The 25,302-nt window shown below is 36.5% G+C and overlaps 2 protein-coding genes across 3 annotated transcripts in view; both read right to left on the minus strand.

Moving 5' to 3' along the window:
• LOC136026527 (non-homologous end-joining factor 1-like) overlaps positions 1-25,302 on the minus strand; it is a 40,189-nt gene that overhangs the window by 14,849 nt on the left and 38 nt on the right. The window lies entirely within an intron of this gene.
• LOC136026526 (putative methyltransferase C9orf114 homolog) lies at positions 844-25,277 on the minus strand. 2 transcript variants are annotated; one of them, XM_065703191.1, is made up of 3 exons: positions 25,214-25,277; positions 7,492-7,971; positions 844-1,412 (listed from the first exon to the last, which is right to left on the minus strand). In XM_065703191.1, exons 2-3 carry the CDS (start codon positions 7,968-7,970, stop codon positions 875-877), a joined length of 1,017 nt encoding a protein of 338 aa, XP_065559263.1. In that variant the 5' UTR covers position 7,971; positions 25,214-25,277; the 3' UTR covers positions 844-874. The 2 variants fall into 2 exon arrangements, with proteins under 2 accessions (XP_065559263.1, XP_065559262.1); XM_065703190.1 differs by lacking the exon at positions 25,214-25,277 and having other exon boundaries at positions 7,492-8,015.

Raw genomic sequence — 25,302 nt, forward strand, 5'->3', positions numbered from 1 at the left:
TTTCCTTTTCTTTTTTGTGTAGTTCTCTTCTTTGGTTCTTTTCAAGGCCCTCTTCTTTGTTTTTCTTTTTCTTCTTTTATACTTTCTTCTCCATTGTGTACAGCCTTTTGTACTTTAATGCCGCATTGTAACGGGCTTTGCAATAAATAAATAAATTCATGGATACAGGGATGCCACCCCTAACTTGTTTTTCCAGTATTTGTTTCGTCACAGTTGGTTCAATGTGCAGGTAACACGGGTTGAAACTTGAAACAAGAGACGCATTGGGAGAATAACTTAAAAATATATAATGTGGGCTGTATATTTGCACATTAGGGGGATTGAAGGTAAAGTATAACGGGTCTGCTTGCAAATGTGTTAGCTACAATTATTCAGCACATTATGAAGTAAGAATTAGGATTAACAAAACTTTACTTCTTAAGTGTGGTGGCTATAATACATAAGTACCATTGTTCTTAACAATCACAAGTAAATAAAGAAAAAAAAACGATTTTAGTATGTTAAATATAATTACATTAATTATAATTATAAGTAATTAATCGAGTTAGGCCTATCCCATTTTTGTTTAAAATTTTCTACTTTTTATTGAAGTTGCGGGACGCTGCAATATATTTGGAGCAAGTACTTTTTAATCCCTACCTTTCCACGTTAAACAGCCAGAGATACATATCTTATAAATTCTCATTCTAATTGGACAGATCTATAGAAACTACTTCCTCATATCTTGCCCCCTGCCCCCTTGCCCATATGATTAATGAAAAACAAAACTTGACACTTCAGCAAAATCTCTGATAATAACCTCTGAAATACTGGCATAAACCTAAACGTAAAAGAAAATGCAAATTTCTTAAGGCAAGGAATTTATTCAATTTATTCAAAAAAATGTATCCCGTAGAACAGATAAAGCTATGAAAACTGCTTCTTCAGTCCTTATCGTCCTAGATCCCTGATTCGGACAAATATTAATATAAAATCCAAACAAATCACTTGGATCTGAGGTGGTTACTGCGTCATCATTTTCTACAGCCTCTTCCAGGCCTCTCACTCCCCCAAAAACAATTAAAGCATGCTTGAAATCTGGAAATCTGACGTCGTCAACATCCTTACCACGTTCTGAAGTACCAATTATGAGGTCATAGCCTTCCTTGAAAGATGACTGGCTCATTGCAGTTGTTAGACTGTCGGCAAGACGGACTTGGTACCCCCAATATTCTCCAGTTGTTTCTAGGGGTGTCAATGGGGATACTACTTGTCCTTTTCGAAATTTTTCTTGGGGTTTTATTGGTTCAAGTTTTATAGTAACTCTTGTACCAGGCTCAAGTTTTTTGTTCACTAATACATCACTTGAATGCTTACTGATCTTAGCATAAGATTTTCCTGGAGGTCCCAGACGTTTACTGATTATCCCCTCACTGAAATAATTGATAGCGAGGTAAGAGCAATGGATAGCAGCAATGATAATAACAAATAGATTAGACAAGCAATTATACTGCAAAAACATGTTTGAAATAAAAACACAATGCTTTAAAATTTGAGAAAATACATGGTTTTATACTTAATATTTTTCAAGATGATAATTTTTATATTAATTTGGATGTGACCTTTCATGTCTTCCGGAACAAGCAGACAACAAAGCAAAATATAGGAAGGTGATTCATGCACGTGTAGAGGACATGTGATTCATGAACGTGTAGAGGACATGTGATTCATGAACGTGTAGGTGCCCAACGCGACCCATTAGGGTATCTGCTTATCAAGGATTTTGTGATAAGGAGGAGTTTTTCGTTTTTTTGGGGAGGGGAAGGCTCCGCAGAATTATGTTAATGAAAATAGAAACTGTAAAAAACTAGGTTGCATGCAACCAAGGAGGGAGGATAATCCCCTTTGGTCCACCATTGACTGCAACAGACTTGAGGTTGGAGGTTATCTATATTTCCACAGGCATACTGACCCTCTTGCTACTTCTAATCTACTTTCCTTAAGCTTCTAAAGAGAACTTTAGACTAAACTACATGGTTTTCTCAAGTTGTTGCTGCTAAAGTACGTTTAAGAGTATGAATTTTAAACAATATAGGATAAACATAGCCATAGGTAATAATAGATTCTAATTTAAATTTTTGTACAGCATCCAAAAATAATTCTAAAAAAAGAAAGAGAGGGTCGCATTGGTTTTAGGAAGCGCCTTTTGTTGGAAGATAGGTGTCATATTTGTTAAGAATATTACGAAACAATTTTCCATTTATACATTTATACTAAATAACCCACAAGGGGGACAGGGGTAGGATGCCCAGCATGACCAACCCTCCTATGAGTAGTTACTACTATTTTCTACTTGCATCAGTACCAGGTGCTCTCCGCCTCCACTGGCATCCGACAGCCAGATGTTATGAGGGACTTTGTTTAACTGTTAGCCCCTCCATGTTAGCCCCTCTGCATTTATTTGGTCTGTAAACAACCATTGTCAAATTACAAGATTTGCTATTTATAAAATCCAACAGTAGCTTTTAGAATATAAAAATAGCACATACGTCAATTTTCAGAGCCCCCAGAATCGGACGACTTGGACTGCAACACAGAAATTGCACAAGGAATTATTCAATATATATATATATATATATATATATATATATATATATATATATATATATATATATATATATATATATATATATATATATATATATATATATAAAAGCAAACACAGAGTAGAAACAATGGGAGACATCTTTTCAAGACACTGGAAATCAATTCAGCGGATATTTCGGCCCTATGTCCAAGGGCCGTCTTCAGCACAACACGAGAAAGAAAAAAAAATATATGTATATAAACTAACTTACATTAAAATGTGGGAGTTAAAACTAACAATGTTTAAAAGAAAAAAAATCTTTCAAACAGCCCTGGCATCCTTACTTCAACGAAGTTCAACCAGGACTGACAGATAGAATGAAGTGAGATGATAAATTCACTCAAACAAAACAGAACAAAATGATTAAATGCAAGTTCTCAAAGCCAACCTTGCGTTTTTGGCAGCCTGCCTGAAAGGTCTTTTCGTAACTGATTCAATACTGTTATAAATTGGTTCAGTAGAATATTTTGTTAGATCATTTTTAGTTAAATTTGAGTATAAAGAATTTAGCGAGTACTCTCTCAAGTCTCTGTTCAAAGAAATATTATAATTTTTTTTTTTAGACTAAAACTTTTTTTAGACTAATTTCGATTGATTCCCGAACCACCTGTTTCAATTCATTCAATCAAGTTTCAATCAATCAAGTGGAAATCAATATCCAGTGAATTGATTTCCAGTGTCTTGAAAAGATTTTCCCTATTGTTTCAACTTTGCATTCGTTTGTTGTTGAAAGGCAGGGTGTTCTTCGTCACTATTTTATATATATATATATATATATATATATATATATATATATATATATATATATATATATATATATATATATATATATATATATAAAGGGAACCAGAATATCGTAACCAAAAGACTTAAAAAATCCTTATATTTCTGTGCTATTTACTGTTTTTTTCTTTCTAATAGTAAAATTTATTTTTATAAAAATTGTCTCAATATTTATAAGAAAATTGTTTAAACACAACAATAGACACAGAAGAATTTCGTAATTTGGCAACAGAAGATATTCTAGAGACAGGCCAGAAATACGAAATTCGTCTTAGACCAGTATTTCTATGAAGAGAGATCCTTTGGAAAGAACTTTGCAAGGATTTTTATCCTTGGATCTGAGTTGAGACAAGAACGGTAACCTAGCATAAGAAAATACCTGTCAGGTGTAGTTATTATCATGTTTTTAATGTGGGCTATACAGACTTATGTTTTTTAAACAAAGAAGTACAACAAAAAATACATATTTTGTTAAAAAGAAACATCATATCCAACTACTCATGGCAGTGAAGGTTAAATGAAGAGCAAACCCTATTATTAGAGACCTAAGCTTCATAAAACAAAAATAGACAACAATGTACGCATTAAAAGAAACTACTTTACATGTTCATTCCAGATATACAAAACTTATTGATTTCAATACACGCTTCAAAAGCTGTTGACCTACGAAATTTTTGGACAATAAGAAGAAAACAACTCTCATATAAAAACGCAATACGACACAAACATCAAAAACATGAAGAACAATAGGGAATTCTTTTCGCAAGACAATTAGCAATTTGCTTAATTTGCGAAAATTTCGCAAATTAGAGGAATTCTAATTTGAATGGATATTTTGGCTCTAGACCCAAGGTCTGTCCTCAGAAAAAAAAATATATAAAAGAAAAGAGACACAATAACATACGTATATCTAGGAATCTAGTTTCCTCTCTAGAGTCCTCTTTACACAAATGTTATATTTCTGTTTCAAACCCAGACGAAGATAGGGCTTGTCATATTGATAACCTTAACAACAGCTAAAAAAAAGGTTAAGTCTCCTGCCAATATAATACTAGAATATTTACATGACCTAAAATTTGTATTTAATCTCGGCAAAGACCGGTCCATTATAATAGCTAAAGCACTAAAGCAGATAAAAGCAATTCTCAAGTTGTCATGGATACGACAGACTATGACAATAAAATTTATTCACATCTAAATGACAAAACTACATATCCAACTATAAACCATGACCATTCTGATCAGTTTGCTAATAAAATTACAAATGAATTAAAGAATCTAAAGCAGAATGGTAAAATGACCCCACAATTATGCAATATATATTTCCGCCATGGCAGCTTTTGTCCAAAATTTTACAGTTTACCGAAACAACATAACCAAGGCATTCCTTAAGACCCATTGTAGCTTGTAGAAAAGCCCCAGCTTCCAATATTGGAAAATGGCTATGTACACCCTTCAAACCTTTGCTTTTTTCTCAAAAATCATACATAAGCAATTCGGTAGATTTAGTCGAATAACTCAAAAACGTAAGTATCTCAGAGTTCACAATAGTAAGTAGTTTTGATATTGTTTCTATGTATAAAAATATTGATGAGGCAGTATCTGAACAATTACATTTAAAAAAAGAGAAGAAAATTATCATTTAATAGAAGTTCAACACCTATAATACATTGCGAGGTCTTAATGACATTGGTTAAACTCTGTAACAAGCGTTCAATGAATTTCCAGTTCTGTGATTCTTTTTATCAATAAATAAACGGTCCGCCGATGGGACTAAGTCTCTCTGGGCTATTGGCAAATATTTATGTGGAATATCTTGAAAATTGGGTATTTAATGCATACGTCTTGAAGCATATCTATTGGGGACGTTACATGGATGACGTATTTTCCCTTTGGAATTATAGGGGAAATGATTTTTTTTTATTTTTTTTTTATTTTTAGATCACCTTAATACAAATGATAGAAATCTAGAGTTTGCCTTAGAAATTTAAATCGCAAATAAAATATAATTCCAAGATCTGTTAATTATTCGCAGCATAAATAAACTCAAAGCCCCCCACCACCCACATGTTAAAAGAGCTATCGTAATCTCTCTCGTCAATCGTGTCGTAATCATTTCTTCTGATTCCCACATCACAGCAGAACTAAACTTTATCAGGAACATACTGTTTGGAAAGGGGTACCCAATGTTACTTGTTAATGATACAATTAACCGTAGACTGGAAAGATACTACCGTAAAATCAATGATAGTTTACCATTTGAGAATCCTGATATGTCTTCAAATATTATCTGCCTCTCATACATCAGAAAAATCACTACTAATTTTAAAAAAGTTTGCACACGAAATAATCTGCATGTAGCATTTACTAATAATTTCAAAATTATGAATCTCCTAAACACTGGTAAAGATAAAACCCCAGTTACTGACCAAAGATGGGTCTCTTGAATACCATGTTGTGGCAAATACTATATAGGTATAACTCGCCAGAATTTAGAGAAACGACTACAACAACATAAAGACGATATCACCTAAGCTCTAAATTCAAATATTGCTAATGTTTCTTTTGATTCTGCATTAAGCAGTCACGTATTTGAAAACCCCAGCCACAAAATACTTTTTGAAGAATCCTCCCTTATAAGCAATAACGTAGGCATAAAGCAGGTTGTTCGAGAAGCGATTGAAATCAGACTTAAGATCAATAATAATATTTCCTTAAAGAAGGACTTGGAGGAATGTTCAATAAATACTCTATGCACAAATTTAATTGAAACAATCTTACAAAATATATTAAAAAACCAGTAGACATTGACACAGAACCAGTTACAGAAACCTCTTTGAGTTTAGCTGCCAAAAAGGCAATATTAGCATTGAAAACCTGCTTTTCATTATTTTTCTTTCATTTTAATGAATTGCCACGTTTCACCTCACTTTATTTATCAGTCCTGGTTGACTTCGCTGAAGTAAGGATGCTGGGACAGTTTTAAAATTTTCACTTTAGTTTTAATAGTCGTATGTTATTGTGAGTCTCTTTTTCTGTTAAATATTCATGTTTTGCTGAAGACAGCCCTTGGATATAGAGCCGAAATATTCATTTAAATTAGAATTCCACAGTCTTGCGAAAAGAATTCCCTATTGTTCTTCTTGTTTTTGATGTTCATGATGGAAAGGCAGTGTGGTCTTCATCACTATTTACGAAACCCAACTGAAGTCAACAAGTACAAGACCTCCTGATTTTTTTTTACCAAAAAGGATGGCAAAAGATGTGTTTTTTCATGGATGGCTGTACAAAAGTTAAACTTATTGAGAAAAGTGGAGAGTTGAGGGTGACAAACTTTTCATATTTATGATTACTCTTACTATGATATTTAAACAAATTTAAATTAAGTAAGTAAAACCTAAGAAGGTTTTAAAAGAAACAAAAAAAGAGAGCAATATTCAAGGTTAAAACGTAATTTCTCCAATAAATGAAGAGTAGCACCGCCCCTTTAGCCCCCGATCGTCAATACTAATTTTTTTTTTCTTGATGATTCAAGATGGATAACTCTAATTAATATCTTTTCAAAGTGAATGAAGAATTAATCGGTTTATATTTTCTAAAAAAAATCCTTTTTTTAAATGTTTTGAAAGTCAAATGTTGACCCTTGAAATTATCAAGTGTCCATTTATCCATTCAAAGAACTCGTTAAAGAAAGTACTAGGCAAACTTAACAGGAAAGAGAGGGAAGGTGAGGGGGTGGTAGTCTATCTCATTTATAAGGCATATTATTAAAGAAACTGCAAAGTTGTAGAATTTGTTAATTATTCTTATAAAATTTGTCTAAATTTTGGCTAAAAACTATGATTGGAGGTTTGATCCTTGAAGCAAAGGGTTGTTAAAAGGGCCTTTACTAGGGATAGGGGCAGGAAACATTGCATATCAAGTCACTATCTTTTGGCTTTAAAGAACAGTGATATTTTGGATTAACCTGAGGATCAGAAAACATCCTGCGCTACTATAGCTAAAGATATGTGCTATGTGTGCTACTATATGTGCTACTATATATGCTATATATATGCTACTTTTGTTCAACCTGTACTCACCAGAATCTACTCTCTGCAATAACTTCTTTCATATGTTCTAATTTAACACAGTTCAATTCTTGTGCTGCCCTCAAATCTGGATGTTTTGGGAACAAAATCTCTCTTATAAACTGAGGACATTCTAAATATTGCAAAAATATACCCATACTGGCAACACTGTGACATTGGTGACTACCAAAACTGTGTGCATCACTATCTTGGAACGGTATGTCACTATCATTGTAAATAACTATTTCATTTACTTCAAATAAAACAGCAGCCCTTGCAATTTGTCCTGCCAGAAAGGCCTTTAATGTTCGACTCTGTGCATTATCCAAAATTGACCCTGGCAATGCTATACTTAGGGTTTTGACATGATTAACTTCCTTTATTGTTTCATCTTGAAAGGTATCAGTGATACTTTCAACATATTTATCAATTTTGTGCTTTCTCTTCTTTGCTCTCGGCTTTTTTGTAAGTGGTGATGATGACAAATCCATTCTGAAAACGAAGAGAAATGAAAACGAGAAATGTAAAATCCAAATATTCTGCTGGACCAAGGAAATTCTGAAAAGGAAGCAAATGAAAGGAAAAATCAAAGCTACAAAATAAATCAAATGGATCAGGGCCTTGGATCAGGCACGCACAAAGACAGGAGGGGTTTCCAGCCTAAGTCTAAATATCAACATATTTACAGATTTCCTTTTCATTTACAATATTGCTAACATAATTTGCCGTTTTTTAGCCCTTCCCAATTCTACCATGCATCCTTGTCATGGAACAAAAAAAAATACAATTAGCAAGAAATTTCAACTACTTCAATTACAAAAATCACCTTTAATTGCTGAAGGAAAAATGCTACTACAACTACTACTAGCAACTTAGAGCAACACCGAGCCACCTGAGCCATGCACAGCTATGCACACTTCTCCTCTGCCCCAAGCTGTTCATAATGGGCAGTCTTAGACGAGTGCTTGGCACGCTAGGTTTGGAATCCTTTATCCGAGGCGCGGGGGTTCAATTCCTCATGTGGCCGGTTATTTAGTTTGGGACAGGGACCAGCGGCATGACTCTGTAAGCTTAGCCAGAGTCGACCCAACTCTAAATGGGTACGTAGCAAAGTTAAGCTGGAAGGGTGTGCAAAATCACAGGATGGCTGGCCCCCAGCTCCCCATTGCACTTCTTGGCTGAAGGGCCTTGAAACGGAGATCAGCACTTGCTGGTTTGGACTTCAAGGGTCCAAAAGCGCTGTATCTTTTACCTTAATATGTTCAAAGTTTTACTCTTTAACTCTGAAGTTCCTTTTGGCAATCTATCATCCTACGTCCATAAAAAATGTCCAAGCCATCTCAACCTTCCTTTCATTACAGCCAAAGAAATTGGGACAGAGCTTCATTTTTTGTAGCAGCTTCTTGTCTGAGTATCAATCAAAAAGTTACACAAAACTGTCAGAGGCAATTCCTGGGGAGAGCAGTATAACAAATCTTGCTCTGCCTTTTTGAGCACCTATGTTTCAGAACCATACTTGACCACTGTCTAAGATACTTCCAATATTCCAACCTTGGTCTAGAGGCTTATTTTCGTTTTTCCCCCAAACCTTTTCAACTGTAAAACACTCAGTTGAAAGAAAAATGTCCTTATCAAGTAGGAAATCGATGGTATGTCATGCTGGAGAGCTTTGCACAATTGCAGTATTGTAACAGAAAGATTTATTCCAATACGAGGTTCATTCAAGGCATGACTATTGCTAGTTGGATTGTTTGCTTTCCCATTCATCAAATGCAAAGCATGCAACTCCTTCCGCAGGAAAAGGATCTAACTACTGTTTAAGAATGTGTTCTAAACCCTGACAAACGATATTGTCCAGTTAAGGCCTTTTCTATTTATCAACACACACGACACATTGCACTTACTTTAGCAATGTCAAAAATAAGACAAGGGAAACATTCACCCTCATAATAAGCAATAAAACCAATCATTTGAAGTGGAGGAAGGATAAGGTAAGGAAGCATAAGGAGTATCAATTAGGAGGGCTAGTAGTAGGGGTACATTTGTTACCTTAGATTTTGAAAAATACTTTTTGAGAGCATTTTCATTAAAAAATGTCCTTTTCTGGTATTTTCATTGAATAATTGATCAAACAACAAATTTGCTTACTATTTTTTGAGTTATAAGCTATTGTTAATGATTTATGTTATGTTTGTTTTAGAAATGAATCTTATCTATTTCATACCATATACATCTGAAAAATAATTTTGCCCCAACCCCCCATAAATTTTCGTGAACTGATGCCACTTGAGGCAAAGCCAAAAAATTTAGATACTTTGCTAAACAAACAAAAATAAATCAGAACAAACAGTTGGTTTATTATGTCTATCAGTACAAACAAGAGCTAAGAGCTCATATGGCACTTGTGACGAGACAAGAAGAGATAAGAGCCAAAAGATCATATGGTATGAGCTCTAACAAAATTCTAAGAATCAATATATTGATTTAAAAGGAAAATCAGAGGCTTAATGCCAGTCAGGATTTAAAATACGAGCTCTGAGTCACGATATCATTAGAAATAACAAAATTCACTAAGATCCGATCACCCAATCGTAAGTCATAAATACCTCATTTTTTCTATTTTTTTTCTCCCCCTTTAGCCCCCCCCCCCAGATGGTCGAATCTGGGAAAACGACCTTAACAAGTCATCTTGTGAAGCTCCCTGACACGCCTACCAATTTTCATCGTCCTAGCACGTCCAGAAGCACCAAACTCGCCAAATCACTGAACCCCTCCCCCGACCCCCCAAAGAGAGTGAATCAGTACGGTTACGTCAATCACGTATCAAGGACATTTGCTTATTCTATCCACCAAGCTTCATCTTGATTCCTCCACTCCAAGTGTTTTTCAAGATTTCCCCCTCCAACTTCCCCCAATGTCAAAAGATCTGGTTGAGATTTGAAATAAGAGCTCTGAGACATGAATTCCTTCTAGATACCAAATTTCATTAAGATCCGATCACCTATTCGTAAGATAAAAATACCCCAATTTTCAGGTTTTCCAAGAATTCCGGTTTCCCCCTCCAACTCCCCCCAATGTCACAGGATCTGGTCTGAATTTAAAATTAGAGCTTTAAAGCACAAGATCCTTCTAAATAACAAATTTCATTAAGATCTGGTCACCATTTCGTAAGTTACAAATACCTCATTTTTCCAAATTACCCCTCCCCCAACTCCACCAAAGAGAGCAGATCCGGTCCGGTTATGTCAGTCATGTATCTTAGACAGGTCTTTATTCTTCCCATCCAGTTCCATCCTGATCTCTCCGCTTCAAGTATTTTCTAAGATTTCCAGTCCCCCCCCCCAACTGCCCCCCAATGACGCTGGATCCGGTTGAGATTTAAAATAAAAGATCTGAGTTACGAGGTCCTTCTAAATAGGAAGTTTCATGAAGATCCGATCACTTCTTCGTAAGATTAAATAAAAAAAAAACTAATTTTTTTTTAGCTGAAAGTAAGGAGCGACATTAAAACTTAAAATGAACAGAAATTACTCCGTATAAGAAATGGGTTCTCCCCTCCGCAATCCCTCGCTCTTTGCGCTAAAGTTTTTAATTGTTTTAAAAAGTAGAATTGTGGCAAAGAGTCAAACTTTAGCGTAAAGAGCGAGGGATTGCGGAGGGGAGAACCCATTTCTTATACGGAGTAATTTCTGTTCGTTTTAAGTTTTAATGTCGCTCCTTACTTTCAGCTAAAAAAATTAGTTTTTTTTATTTAATTTCTGAACGTTTTTGAATTAATGCATGTTTTGTTTTGGCTCTCCGCACATAAATTATTAAAATGAAATTTGTATATTAATTCTTTTCTTGGCTAAATGGCTTTCTCTTAGTTTTGATCCGACGATTTTGAGAAATAAGGGGTGGAGAAGGAGGTCTAGTTGCCCTCCAATTTTTCGGTTACTTAAAAAGGCAACTAGAACTTTTAATTTTCAACGATTTATTAGTAAAAAATATACGTAACTTAAGAATTAACTTACGTAACAAACTTTCATAATCTTATATTTTTATTATGTATACGAGGGGGTTTGTACCCTCGTTAATACCTCGCTCTTTACACTAAATCGTAAGTTCACTAAATGGTAAGTCCCAATTCTTTAAGAATGACCCCTGAATCAGAAAGGCCGTAGAATAAATAGTTGAAATTACTAAAAATACTTTAGCATAAAGAGCGAGGTATTTATCTCCTCCTAAATACCTCGCTCTTTATGCTAAAGTATTTTTAGAACCCCTCATATGCGTAATAATCTCTGTTCGTTTTAAGTTTCAATGCTTCTCCTTCCTTTCATTTGAAAAAACGTTTTCATGTTTATTTTTCATTGTTTTCTTATAGTAATATTAGAAAATCCTGCGCCCTTTTCATTGAATTTTTCTTCCCCCATGACAGATTCCTCCAAGGAAAGATCCTCCAACATAGCCCCCTCCCCTCAGCCCCAACCCCAAACAAAATAAAATCCCCCTGAGAACGTCTGTACACTTCCCAATAACTCTTACTATATGTAAACACTGGTCAAAGTTTGTAACTTGCAGCCCCTCCCCCAGGGATTGTGGGGGAGTAAGTCATCCCCAAAGACATAGTTATTATGGTTTTCGACTATGCTGAACAAAATGGCTATTTCAAAATTTTGATCCGTTGACTTTGGGAAAAAAATGAGCGTCGAAGGGGGCCTGGATGCCCTCCAATTTTTTTGGTCACTTAAAAAGGGCACTAGAACTTTTCATTTCCGTTAGAACGAGCCCTCCTGCGACATTCTAGGACCACTTGGTCGATACGATGACCCCTGGGGAAAAAAACAAACAAACAAATAAACACGCACCCGTGATTTGTCTTCTGGCAAAAAATACGAAATTCCACATTTTTGCAGATAGGAGCTTGAAACTTCTACAGTAGGGTTCTCTGATACGCTGAATCTGATGTTGTCATTTTCGTTATGATTCTACAACTTTTGGGGGGTGTTTCCCCCTATTTTCTTATATAACGCAAGTTTTCTCAGGCTCGTAACTTTTGATGGGTAAGACTAAACTTGATGAAACTTATATATTTACAATCATCATTAAAATGCGATTCTTTTGATGTAGCTATTGATATCAAAATTCCATTTTCTAGAGTTTTGGTTACTATTGAGCCGGGTCGCTCCTTACTACAGTTCGTTACCACAAACTGTTTGATAAAAATACGTCATTTTTTTAATTTTTCTGAATTACCCCCCCCCCCCCCTCCAATAGAGCAGATCCGTTCCAATTATGTAAAACATGCATCTAAGACTTCTACTAATTTTGCCACCAATTTTCATCCTAATCCCTCCAATCTAAGCGTTTTCCATGATTTTAGGCTCCCCCCCAACTCCCCCAAATGTCACCAGATTCGGTCGGGATTTAAAATAAGAGCTTTGAGACACGATATCCTTCTAAATATCAAATTTCAGTTGAGATCCGATCACCCGTTCGTAAGTTAAAAATACCTCATTTTTTCTAATTTTTCAATATTAACCCCCACCCCCCACCCCAATTACCCCAAAGAGAGCGGATCCGTTCTGGTTTATGCCAATCATGTATCTTGAACTTGTGCTTATTTTTCCAACCGAGTTTCATCCCAATCCCTCCACTCTAAGTGCTTTCCAAGATTTTAGGTTTCTCCCGCCCAACTCCCCCCAATATCACCAGATCCTGTCGATATTTAAAATAAAAGCTCTGAGAGACGATATCCTTCCAAACATAAAATTTCATTAAGACCTTATCAACCATTCGTAAGTTAAAAATACTTAATTTTTTCTATTTTTCCGAATTAACGGGCCCCCACTCCCCCAAGATGGTCAAAACGGAAAAACAACTATTTCGAATTTAATCTGGTTTGGTCCCTGATACGCCTGTCAAATTTCATCGTCCTAGCTTACCTGGAAGTGCCTAAAGTAGCAAATCCAGGACCAACAGACCAACAGAATTTGTGATTGCTATATGTCACTTGGTTAATACCAAGTGCCATAAAAAATAGAATCCATTCTGCTAGGAAGCTATCATTGATACTAGATTGCCAAAACTTTACCTTCATCCCCCCCACAGACCAAATAATTTCTTTTAATGCAAAGATTTACAGTAATAAAGATAAAGAATGAGACAGAAGAATTTTCCAAAACAAGGATCCAAACACCACAAACGTCTCTGGATTCTGTCAAAAGGGTTCAAATGGTTAGCAAGTACAGTGTAGATAGATAATTTCCAATAATGAATAAGCAATTATTGACTTTGACAACAAATCTGTTTTGGACCTGTGTACACAAACGTGACTAGAAGTTATTCACCACGCAAAAAAGATTCAACAATAGACAAAACTTTGCATCCATATAGTTTTCGAAGCAAATTTGAAATTTAATCAACAGTTTCATGATCAAGATACACATTTTCTGAAAATCAACAAAAGGACTTAACATACATATCTTATTCTCAAGCTAAAACAGTAAAATTTCATCAATATATGCTTAGTTTTGTCTGTCATCTTTTGAAATTTAAATAAAGTCAAGACTAATAATCATTTTTATTTTTAGAATTTATAGCATGTCTAGTTGAATTTGTTTAGGAGGGTAGGCTAGGGTAGAACTCTAGACTCTGCTCAGTCGTGACTTGGACCAACACCTTTTCAAACCCTTGTTATATTTTGGCAATGCAAAACGTGTACACTATAGCCAATACACCTGGATAAGAGAAAATATTCAATTCAATCAGTTTCCTATTTTTGACAAAAATGAGCTCCCAACAATTTTTTACCTATGTAATGTTCAAACTGTCATTACTTGGTTATTTTTTTGCAAAAAAACGGTTGGGATCAGCACCAATGCATCAAGATGCATCTGATCTTCTCTAAAATGTAGCCACATTGGCTGTTCTTGATAAAACTAAGTTAAAAATGGCAGCTAATGTTATATTGATGAAATTAAGTTCCGAGTGTCCAAAATTCTTGTCTGATTTAATGGAATACCAGACCGACTAAAAATCTTCCTTCAGCCGAATTCAAATGTAGATATTGGCTACATTTGTAGACTACAACATTGTTGGCTACAAATGTAGAATTTGTCAAAATTGCAAATAAAACCATAAAATGAGCATAAAATTGACAATCTTAGAATGTCTCTCTTTCAGTTTTAGCATGTTACCTTCAGGAGAGTCATCATTCAACAGGTTTACCCAGCAATATCTCCCCAGTATAATTTTTCACCTTGAACCCATTCCTGAACAAAAAGGAAAGAAATACTATTTTCACCTTGTCCTTATTTCAGCTATGGAATATTGCATAGGCTACTATCCCTTTAACCAACTGATAACAATATTTTTGTCATGTCAAGATATCAGTGTTTATTAGGTCAGTATTTTTATTGACTTGTTTTCATCTGATTTTCTTATCAAGCTTTTTTTCTCATTTACTGGTCGTGATTCTAGATTTAGTACCTGTCTTTATGCTAACCTAAATCCATTCCCAAAAACTTCATTAGCTTCAACAGTCAATGATCTGAACATTATCCAACAAATTTATTCACACATAAATAAGTTATTTGACTTGCCCTTAAGAATAATTATTTACCAATTATTCAATGTAGCTTAGTTGGGACAATGTTGCAGGTGTTTAAACAAATCCAGTTAACCAAATTTTGAACTAAAATCCTACCAGCAAGTCAAATTATAAGTACTGTCAAGTACAAAATCAGAAAAGCATATTAAATTGTCTGATTAAAATTTCCCTACTTTCTTTACTTTTTATTTCTTCTTTACTCTGAAGAAGTCTCTTTGCTGTTAGGTGATTATGGGCTATCATGTCATAATTATCTATTCCTCATCATACTCCTTCATCTTAATAAGAAGTATTATACTGACACTGCTTCAACCAATTTGCCAATCTTGTAGTAGCCCATTGAATTTAAGGCACTGGATTATAAACTTGAATATTTTGAACTCACTGCTCTATGAGGATATGCTCAGTGCAATGATTTCTTTGATGTACTATTCAGTTAATACGTATATTTGACCCAAGCACCAGTAACAAAAGCATAATAAGGCAACTGCAAGCAAGCACACAAGCATTAGTACTAATATATGAGCATAAGCAAGCAATAAGTTCATTTCATCTTCCTTCTATTCTTCATGTGATTCAACGATGTTTTTTTGTATATGCTCAACTTCAACTTCGTTGGGGGTTTCACCTGACGACCAGAACGATTTGCTTTTTTTTTTTTTTTAGTACAATAAGTTCATTTCATCCTTTTTTTTTTTTTAATTTTTTTTTTAAATACAGTACAATCAATTCATTCCATCTCCCTTCTTTTCTACAAATTCAACTTTGTTGGGGGTTTCACCTGACGACCAGAACGAGTTGCCATCATCCTTCTTCCATGGTTAATCTGCTCTGCCTGAGCCGGATCCGTGGTCTCCGCCTCTTTGTTTGTGACACCTTGCTTTGGTGTTGGAGACTCCACTGTAGGGGGGTCCGTAGTCTCTTGAAAATCAACTAAGGGATCGGGAACATTCTTCAATGGCAAGACGCTCGAAGTTTCGACTTGGCAACTAGCACCATCGTGCAGGTCAGTCACCATCGGGTTTTGTCATGATTTGATGTGTATTCTGTTGCGGCGGAACGTCCCTCCTTCTTCGAGACGCACATAGTATGAACAAGGGCTGTCGCCAGTCTTGCAAACTGTTGCCTTCTTCCAGGTTCCCTGGTCAGCCAACTGGACCCATACTTTCTGACCCATTTTCAGTGGTTCCATATTCCTTGCATGCTGATTATAGTGTTTGCCTTGTGCCTCTTGGGCCTTCTCCCTCTGTTGTCTGAATCAGTCAAATTGGAAGGCTCCTGGTTGCATAGTTTGTGTGATGCTGGGCAGGAGTAATCTCAGTTGGCGTCCCACCATTATTTGAGCCGGGGCAAATCCATCAATGGGTGTGTTCCGATACTCCAATAGTGCCATATACGGATCACTCTTGCTCTAAGCGGCCTCCACCAGGAGTCTTTTAGCTATTTGAACAGCCTTTTCACTTAAGCCGTTGGACTGAGGGTAGTTTGGGCTTGAGTGTATTATTCCCCAGTCAGTCATGAATTGCTGAAATTCCTTTGCGCTGAACTGGGGGCCATTGTCAGTTGTAAGTCGCTCGGGAATCCCATATCGGACGAAGTGAGATTTCAGTTTGTTGATGACCTGCCGTGACGTGGTGTTTGTCAGGCGATCAACCTCAAAGAACCGACTCATGTAATTGACAGTGACCATGTAATCCTGTCCGATGAGCTGGAACAGGTTCAGCAGCTACATGCTGGAATGGGTAGTCGGGTATTTTGTGCAGGATCATCGGCTCCTTCTGTTGGTTCATGGCAAACTTGGCGCATACCTCGCACTGGTTGACCAGCCTCTCTATATCTCGAGTGATGCCTGGCCAGAATACAGACGTTCTTGCCCTCTCTTTGGTCTTCGCCATTCCAAGATGGGAAGAGTGTAATTGGCCTAATATGCCTGCTCTCATGCATCTGGATGACTATGCGCTCCCCTTTAACAACAAGGCCATCAAGTTCTGCCAACTCATGACGATAATTCCAGAAGGGCCCAAGTTTTCTGTCTAGGCTCTTTTTATTGTTTGGCCAACCCACTTGTATTGTTTCCAATAGGGAGTTCAGTGTTTCGTCTTTAGTCGTTTCTCTACGTATTTGTGCTAGCCTTTGGCTTTCTATGGGTACAGTTTGAAGGACTGAGTGAACCAGAATTTCCACGTCTACCTGCGACTCAATGTCTGTATCCGCAAGGTGCAAGCGGGACAGGGTGTCCGCTACAGGGATAGTCTTTCCAGGTTTGTATCTAAGCTTGATATCATATGGCTGAATAGCCAACATCATTCACTGCAGCCTTGGAGGTGCAAGAGGCTTGTGGTCTGTGGTCATGCATATCGTTCTTCCAAACAGATACTGGTGAAATCTTTTGCAAGCAAAGGTTATTGCGAGCATATCTTTTTCCATTTGGGAGTAACGCTGCTCTGTCTCACTTAGAGAGCAAGATGCAAAAGCAACGGTTGCTCCGTCCATTGATAGCTGGGCACCCAGACCATGCTGGGAAGCATCTGTGATCACCTCTATCTCCTTGGCCTCTGGATCAAAGTAGGAGAGGTTTTCGGAGATTGCATTCTGAATCCCTCTCTTGGCCTCCTTGTGGCTTGTATTCCATTCGAACTTCTGCTGTTTGGACAGGTCTCTGAGGGGTTTGTTCAGAGTAGCCAGGTTGGGGATGTATCTAGACAAGTAATTGTACATTCCTAATAATGTCTGTAGTTCCTCCTGGTTTTGGGGTGCGGGCATGTTTTTTAATGCCTGGGTTTTCTCTGGGTCTAGGGCGATGCCGCTTGTTGTCAGTCTGTGTCCAAAGTAGGTGATGGAAGTAGTGTCAAAAACACATTTTTCTTTGTTGAACCGCACTCCCTTGTCTCTTGCGGCTTGGAGTACTGCCCTCAGCTTGGCGTCATGTTCAGCATCACTACAACCAATGCCTGCAATATCATCAACAATCAGCCCGATATCCAGTTCTGTAAAGACTTCCTCCATCTTTTGCTGGTATTCGTCCTGCGCCAAAATCAATCCGAATGGGTATCGGTTCCATTTATACCGGCCGTAATGGTGTTGAATGTTGTCATCTCAGAGGATGGTGGGTCCAACACCAACGACCAGTATCCATTTCGGGCATCCATCTTAAAGAACTTCTTTGCACCTTTGCACTTTGCTGCTACTTCATCAAATAAGGGAACAGGGTAATGCGGTCTCTCAATTGCTCTGTTTAAATCAACAGGGTCCAAACAGATCCTGAGTGACCCATCTGCCTTTCTCAAAAGAAACAAGGAATTCACCCACTGTGTTGGCTTGGTCACTTTTTCTATGACTCCAAGTGACCCCAGTCTGTCTAACTCCTCTTTGAACTTAGCTTGTAGTGCAAAAGGAACCCGTTTTGGCGGTTGCATAGTAGGGATTGCACCCTCTTTCAGATATATTTTGCAGGTTCCAGGCAGTGTCCCGATGCCCTTGAAGACATCACTGAATTCGTTTAAGAGTTTTTGGATGACTGGTCTGATTGGGGCTGGCTTGCTGACACTGAGGACAAACTTGATCAGCTGAAGTCGTTCACTGGACTGGCGGCTGAGGATGGGTGCTCTATCTGTGCAGACTACATGGAAGGTATGGATCTGGGGGGTTTGGTTCTTGTACTGAACTTTTAGGTTGGCTGTCCCCAGTACCTTTAGCTGTTCTCCGGTGTAGCTGGTCAGCATATCAGCAGTCGGCAGCAGTGCTGGCTTTCTTGCCAATTTGTTGAAGTCTTTGAGTGGCAAAATATTGGCCTTGGCATCAGTGTCTATCTTGAACGCCAGTTCACTATTGTTTTCTGTCAGTTTTATGAGAGCATAAGGTATTTCCACCTTTTCTTCTGTGGAAATGGACTCAATCATGAATTCTCTCCCATCTTCCACTTCGCTTCTTGTTTCAAGTTCATGTACTACTTTGCTCTTGCACATTTTGGCAAAATGGTTCATCTTCCTGCATTTGCTGCATTGCTTCCCTTTTGCTGGGCACTTATGACTTCTTGAGTATGGGCCACCGCAGAAATAGCAGGCAGGGGAATTTTTCTGTCTTTGAACCACTTCCACCTCCTGCTTAATTGGAATCTGCGCCTGTTCGTTAAGCATGAGTGCTTGGATCTCTTGCACAGTTTCTATAGCTCGAATGCACTCAATTGCTCTAGCCAATGTAAGTGTGGCTCCCTCACTGAGAAGCCGCTCACGGATTCTTGCATTCTTGACTCCAAAGACCAACCAACCTCGAACTAGCTGGTCTTCTAGGGTATCAAATTCACAATCCTTGGCAAGTACTTTCAACTGAGTGACATATGACTCAATGATCTCTCCATCCGCTTGATTTCTCTGATGAAAGATGTATTTGGCAAAGATGGGATTTGCACTTGGCTGAATATAATTCTTGAACTTGTCTAGATATACTTTTGGCTTGTTTGCCTCCGCGTCAGTTAAGGTCCAAGTGGAGAACACATCCTGTCTTTTTTCTCCAGTCCAGATCAGTAAGTATGAGCATTTCACTGCATCTGATTTTCCACTTAGTAGACCAGAAAACATGAGCTCATAATGTCTCTTAAATTTTCTCCATTCTGATTTTAGGTTGGGGCTTGACCAGTTGATTGATGGAGCTGGTGTACTATCCATGTTGAACTTCTGACACCATGCAATGATTTCTTTGATGTACTATTCAGTTGATACGTATATTTGACCCAAGCACCTGTAACAAAAGCATAATAAGGCAACTGCAAGCAAGCACACAAGCATTAGCATTAATATATAAGCAAAAGCAAGCAATAAGTTCATTTCACTCAGTAGTGCTTTTTAGGGAAGGTGAGAGGTTGTGGTATTTGAGCCAATTCGCGGGTTTATTTTGAAGATCTGTCAGAGGTTGTATCAGGACATTACATTAAATTAGGCAATGGTCAATGGTTTTATTCTGAAAGAACAGAACCTGCAGAATTGGAAGAGAAAGTAAGCAACAATGAATTGGGAAAGTAAATTCATCAAATTGAAAGGGCTTTGACAGGAGGAATAGGTATTCAAGAGCTTATAAGTCATTATAAAACATCCCCTCTTTAATATCTTTACACAAGCACTAGGAGATGTAGCTTATTCAATACAGATTTACAGTCAAGATTCTTGTATCCATCAAGAGCTTTTTTTGCCTGTCTTTGAACAGATTCTTGTTCAGGGCCATTGCAACACATATCCAAAATCCTAGAAATGAATGCACAAGGCCCTTGTACAGTTTGGTCATAACCATAGATGATCTGTTCCATACTGTATGCTCGATCCTGCCAAGGGTCTGAGATGCTTTCGAAACTACTGTTTGTGCATGCCTGTTCAATTTTAATTGATAAATAAAATGAAAACTAACCAAGTTTGATTGTAATTCTACAACAAAAAAGGAGCACCAGCATTGCTGAGAGTTCAACTTAGATAAACATCTGCAATCACTTGGATTGACCATGAATAATATCAGTATTTTAAAGTCCTTGTAGTATGTGATGGTTAAACTCATGGTGAAGCACTGGGAGTTGAACGGGAAGGGAAATCAGGAGGGCAGTTGAACTCTCAGCTACATTGGTGCTCTTTTTTAGGAGTAGAACTATAATTAAACTTCAAACTTGGTAAGTTTTTGTTTAATTTATCAATTCTACTCCAAAGCAGAGCACCTTAGCTATGCTTTCAAGTTAAACTGAGATTCTGAAGTTCACCATGTGCTAAACTATCACTAACAATCAATAATAGCCCTATTTGTAAGAGAAGGCTGTTGTACAAAGCCATTTATAGTAAGATATTTCAAACAAAATAATAAATGAATAAATTCCAAAGACAGATAACTGTTATCCACTTTCTAATGGGTTGTTGTAGTGCCTTACTTTAAGGTAGGACATTGAGGTAGACTATGTCCAGTACTTGAGGTACTGGTGCTATGAGCACCAAAAACACCAAGATTTACAACTGCAAGAAATAACACTTCTTAGATCCATCTAGAAATAGATGACTTGGAAGCAGCAATATGAGGCTTATGATATGTAAGAAACATTGTGTTGTCTCTATTTTGATATTTTGTCATTCTAATATAAGTAGCTAGATGCATCACTAGACACAAGGAAGGCCAAAATTTAACCACCAATGTGGTTGCATGGTTTGATTGTTTTAAACATTGATGTCAAATCCTTTTTTTTTTTTTCTGAGGACCATTCACATGTGGCCATTTTCATGGAATATTCATACACAAAAGCCTAACCTAGTTCTGATGCACCACCCAGTTTGGATGCATCATCACACATAAATTTTGTCAACTAATCTAGGCTCAATTGCTTTAGAAGAATGATTGGGAATATTCAAGCGCTATTGTAGTTCTAAACTTACATCAGATGTTAAAATTAGCTTGGGTACAAAATTGCCCTGTGTATGTTTTAGTGCTTGAGCACTCAACAACTCTGCTCTCCAGTCAAAGGCCCTAATTTCAGCAAAGTTTGGACTGGGGGCCTTGTTCTGCCAGCAATGATAACAATGGACCCCCTACCCTTGCATGTTTTTGGTCTTCCAAATAGTCCTACCAAACACACCAAAGATATGGCATTGGATGGTGTTTTGGCAATGTCCTTGCCAAAAAGAGACTCCATCACTTTGACTTCAGGGGCACATAAAGCTAATGCTACCAAGGGATCTGGACTCATTTTGAACATAATCAAATGAGGTCTTTTTAGACTGAGATTATAATTGATGAGTGCATAAGAGGTCATGATGTGAACCACATCTGTTAGGTTTTTGACAACCTTTTCTTTGATATCATGGTTTTCCAGCTTAAGAATCACATTTGTTGATTCTAAAACATAAACAGTTGAGTGAGCAATAGTCCATTGCACTTGAAGCGGCTTAGCATGCCTCTGTTTATCCAGTGTTGAGAGAGTAGCCCAAATTTTACTGTTAACCTTGGAAACAAAACTTTTATTAGTATTAGCAGGCTCAGTGAGGCACTCAAATAAATCCTTCATCTTCCTTATTTCCGGAGGTTCAGAAATAGCTCTGTTTGTGAATTTGGCAAGTTTTTTATGGATCATGGGACCTTCCTTAGTACCACAGAACAATCTGCAGAAACCTTTTCAAATAGAGCATCATTTGACATACTTTGTTTTCATCTTTTGCCTTTGTGCTTTTGGGAGAAACCTTCTATTTTCTGTCATTTCTTTGGTCATGGATTTCTTATGGGGCACACAGAGTCAGTTTGGGAGGTTCTAGAACCTATTTTCAGCCTCTGAGAACTAGATCTTGTGTTCCTAGAACCAATTCCAGGGCTCTGAGAGCCATATCAAGCACAGATTTGAAACTTAAGGCTCTGAGAGCAATGATTTACTCTTTGATCACTATCCACTATTGGGAAGGTTGAAACAAGAACGCCTAGAGTTTTGGCCAATTCTGGAACTGAAGTCAATTCTGGACTAAGAAACTTTAAATCCCAAACACAAGTTGACTTGAATTTTCCAGTTGGATGACAAACCCTCAATCCTGACAATGATTTCACTGTTTCATGAATAATGTTATGACATTCTGAAAATAACCTTCCAAGAAAGATTGAATCATCCTAATAAACAACAGACAAATACCCTTTGTCAGGGAGAAAACTGGTTTCATATGTCTTGTAAGAACCCTTGGGAATTCTGACAATGGCATTAAAACCTAGCAACAATCTTCCTCAAACAAAACCATATTTGATCATCAAGATCAGCAAGACATGAATAGTAAAATCAACAATGTCAATAGAGGTCACATAAAAATATTTTTTTTCATTAAGAGAACCACAGACTGAAAACTTCTATTTTAAAATGGCTGTGTTTAACATTTTTATTTAACTCATTAAGAGTTAAAAGAGAACAAATTAAGACAAATCTTTTTTCATCAGGATCATAAAAATAGGAGAACTACAAAGCATTTTCTTTTTTCTGAACTTGGAACTACAACAATAACATTTTTATGCAATAAAGTATCAACTTCTTTTCTTATGTGTAATTCTTCAAAAGTAGGGTAAAACTTATTCTTTGTTTTCAAATCTTTCAATGGTGTTTCCTCAAATTTGATCTTATAACCTGAATCTACAGTATTCAAGATGTTCAAATCACTGGTAATTGGCTGCCTATTTGAGATAAACTTACTAATTTTTTTCTATTTTAAAGTTATTCTAAATGTTGAAACTGGCTAGTGAAATTTACAACAAAATCCAAAAAACTCAGGGAAGGGTATGCTAAAAAGTACATACCAGCTATTTGTAATCCTGTATAAACTCTTCAACAACTTTTGAGGGTCATGCATGACCCTATCTGCATGAGCACAATACTGCCTTCTATGTTTCTCATGATCATAATCATCATCCATGAAATTGTCCAATAAATCAATCCCTATCCTATCATAACATATTAGAAGCAATGTATACACTTATACTGTGCATCACAATCACTCATTAGTTAGTTTAGTCTTAATCCAAGAAAAAGCAAAAATCAACTGATATTATTCATGGTCAATTCAAGTAATCATGGATTTCTATCTCAGTTTAACTTTAAAGCATAGCTAAGGTGCTCTATTTTGGAGTAGAACTCCTTATAAACAATTCCTAAACCTCTCCCAGCTTGTAGAGTCAATCAATTGTATTTAGCCATCTACTCTAATCATATGGTGCTACCACCTTATCTCCCAATCCTTATCTACCACTCTATCTCCAAACTCCTATCCTTATCTACCAACTATCTCCCAAAGTGCACTGACTTGCATTTTGAATGTCAAATTTAAGTTTCTACTTGTGTACCCAAAGTGAGAGCAAATATAGGTGTTCCTGTAAGGAAGCTCCTGCAACTGATGACTGCAGATCCAAAGAGCTTTGAATCATTAGCATGAAACCATATCTCTTTTCTTACAGCTTCTGGAGGATCACTAACAAAAATATTGAAAAAAAAATGTTGAACCCAAGATTATCCCCAAGGCATGCCATTGCCAACTTCTAAGAATAATTCTTGCTGAAAGTTCACATAAACAACTTCTTCTTATTTTCATCCATGCTTCCAAGTCATTTTTTAACAATATAGCTACATTTAGTTACCCTGAAACACAGCTATTAGATTTGGCTAATAATACTATTTGACTAACATAATTGTAATTTGTATTTCAAAATGCTTTAGTAATGTGTCTTTTCCAGGTCAGTCACAAATATCATAGGTTTATATTTCTTAAATATAGCACTTCTGTTGAGTGAATAGGGTCATTTTTTTGAATTTAATAGCTGTGTGTCAGTTAAATTGACTGGAATTAAATTTTCAAAAAATGATTTAAAAAGATAGATAAAAAAGGATTGTATGTGATATTATTAGGAGGAGGGATAAATTTTCAAAATTGTGAAAAAAAGCATAAAATTGATAATCTTAAAATATCTCTCTTTTTGTTTTAGCATGTTGTCATCAGGAGAGCCATCATTCAACAGGTTTACTAGGTAATATCTAGGTAATTACCAGATATATATATATAAAAAAAAACAATTTTATTGTACTTCATTCAAGCAGAAGATCTAGCAGGTTTCACTTTTATGACACATATATTTTTAAAGGTCAGGGTCCTCTAGAGGCAGAGGGAGTGAAGATAGGTACTTCAAAATACCTTCCTGGGACATAGCCTACTTTGACCTGTAGACCCATTCCTGAAAGTTTCATTTTCCTAACCAAACCCCTTTCTAAGATAGCACAAAGTCACTAAACTAGAATTTTACCTATTTTTGACCTTGAATTCATTCCTGAACCAAAAGGGTCAAATAATATTTTCACCTTGTCCCTATTTCAGCTAGCCTATATAATCTTGTATATAGGCTACTATCCCTTGCAACAACTGATAACAATATTAATCATGTCAAGACATCCGTGTTCATTAGAATTCTTATTGTCTTAGTTTCATCTGAAGCTTTTTTTCTCATTTATTAATTGTGATTCTGGATTTGGCATCTGTCTCTAGGCTAACCTAAATCCATTCCCAAAAATTTCAGTAGCTTCAAGTCCCTGATCTGAACTTTATCCAAGAAATTAATTCACACATGAATAAATTATATGAATTGGCCTTAAGGGTGATAACTTACTTATTTTAGCCGTTTGAACAAATTTCCAATTTTTCTACTTAAGCGCAACACTATTGCCAATGTTTCAAGAAACTCAGATAATAGAATTT

Source organism: Artemia franciscana, chromosome 4, assembly GCF_032884065.1.
Source record: "Artemia franciscana chromosome 4, ASM3288406v1, whole genome shotgun sequence".
NCBI classification, from domain to species: Eukaryota; Metazoa; Arthropoda; class Branchiopoda; order Anostraca; family Artemiidae; genus Artemia; species Artemia franciscana.

Coding starts and splice junctions, on each gene's coding strand:
- LOC136026526 (XM_065703191.1), bottom strand. CDS start 7,970: ATGGATTTGTCATCATCACCACTTACAAAAAAGCCGAGAGCAAAGAAG. Junction 1,413..7,491: donor ATTGCAGAGAGTAGATTCTG/GTGAGTACAGGT, acceptor CAATTATTTCAG/TGAGGGGATAATCAGTAAAC.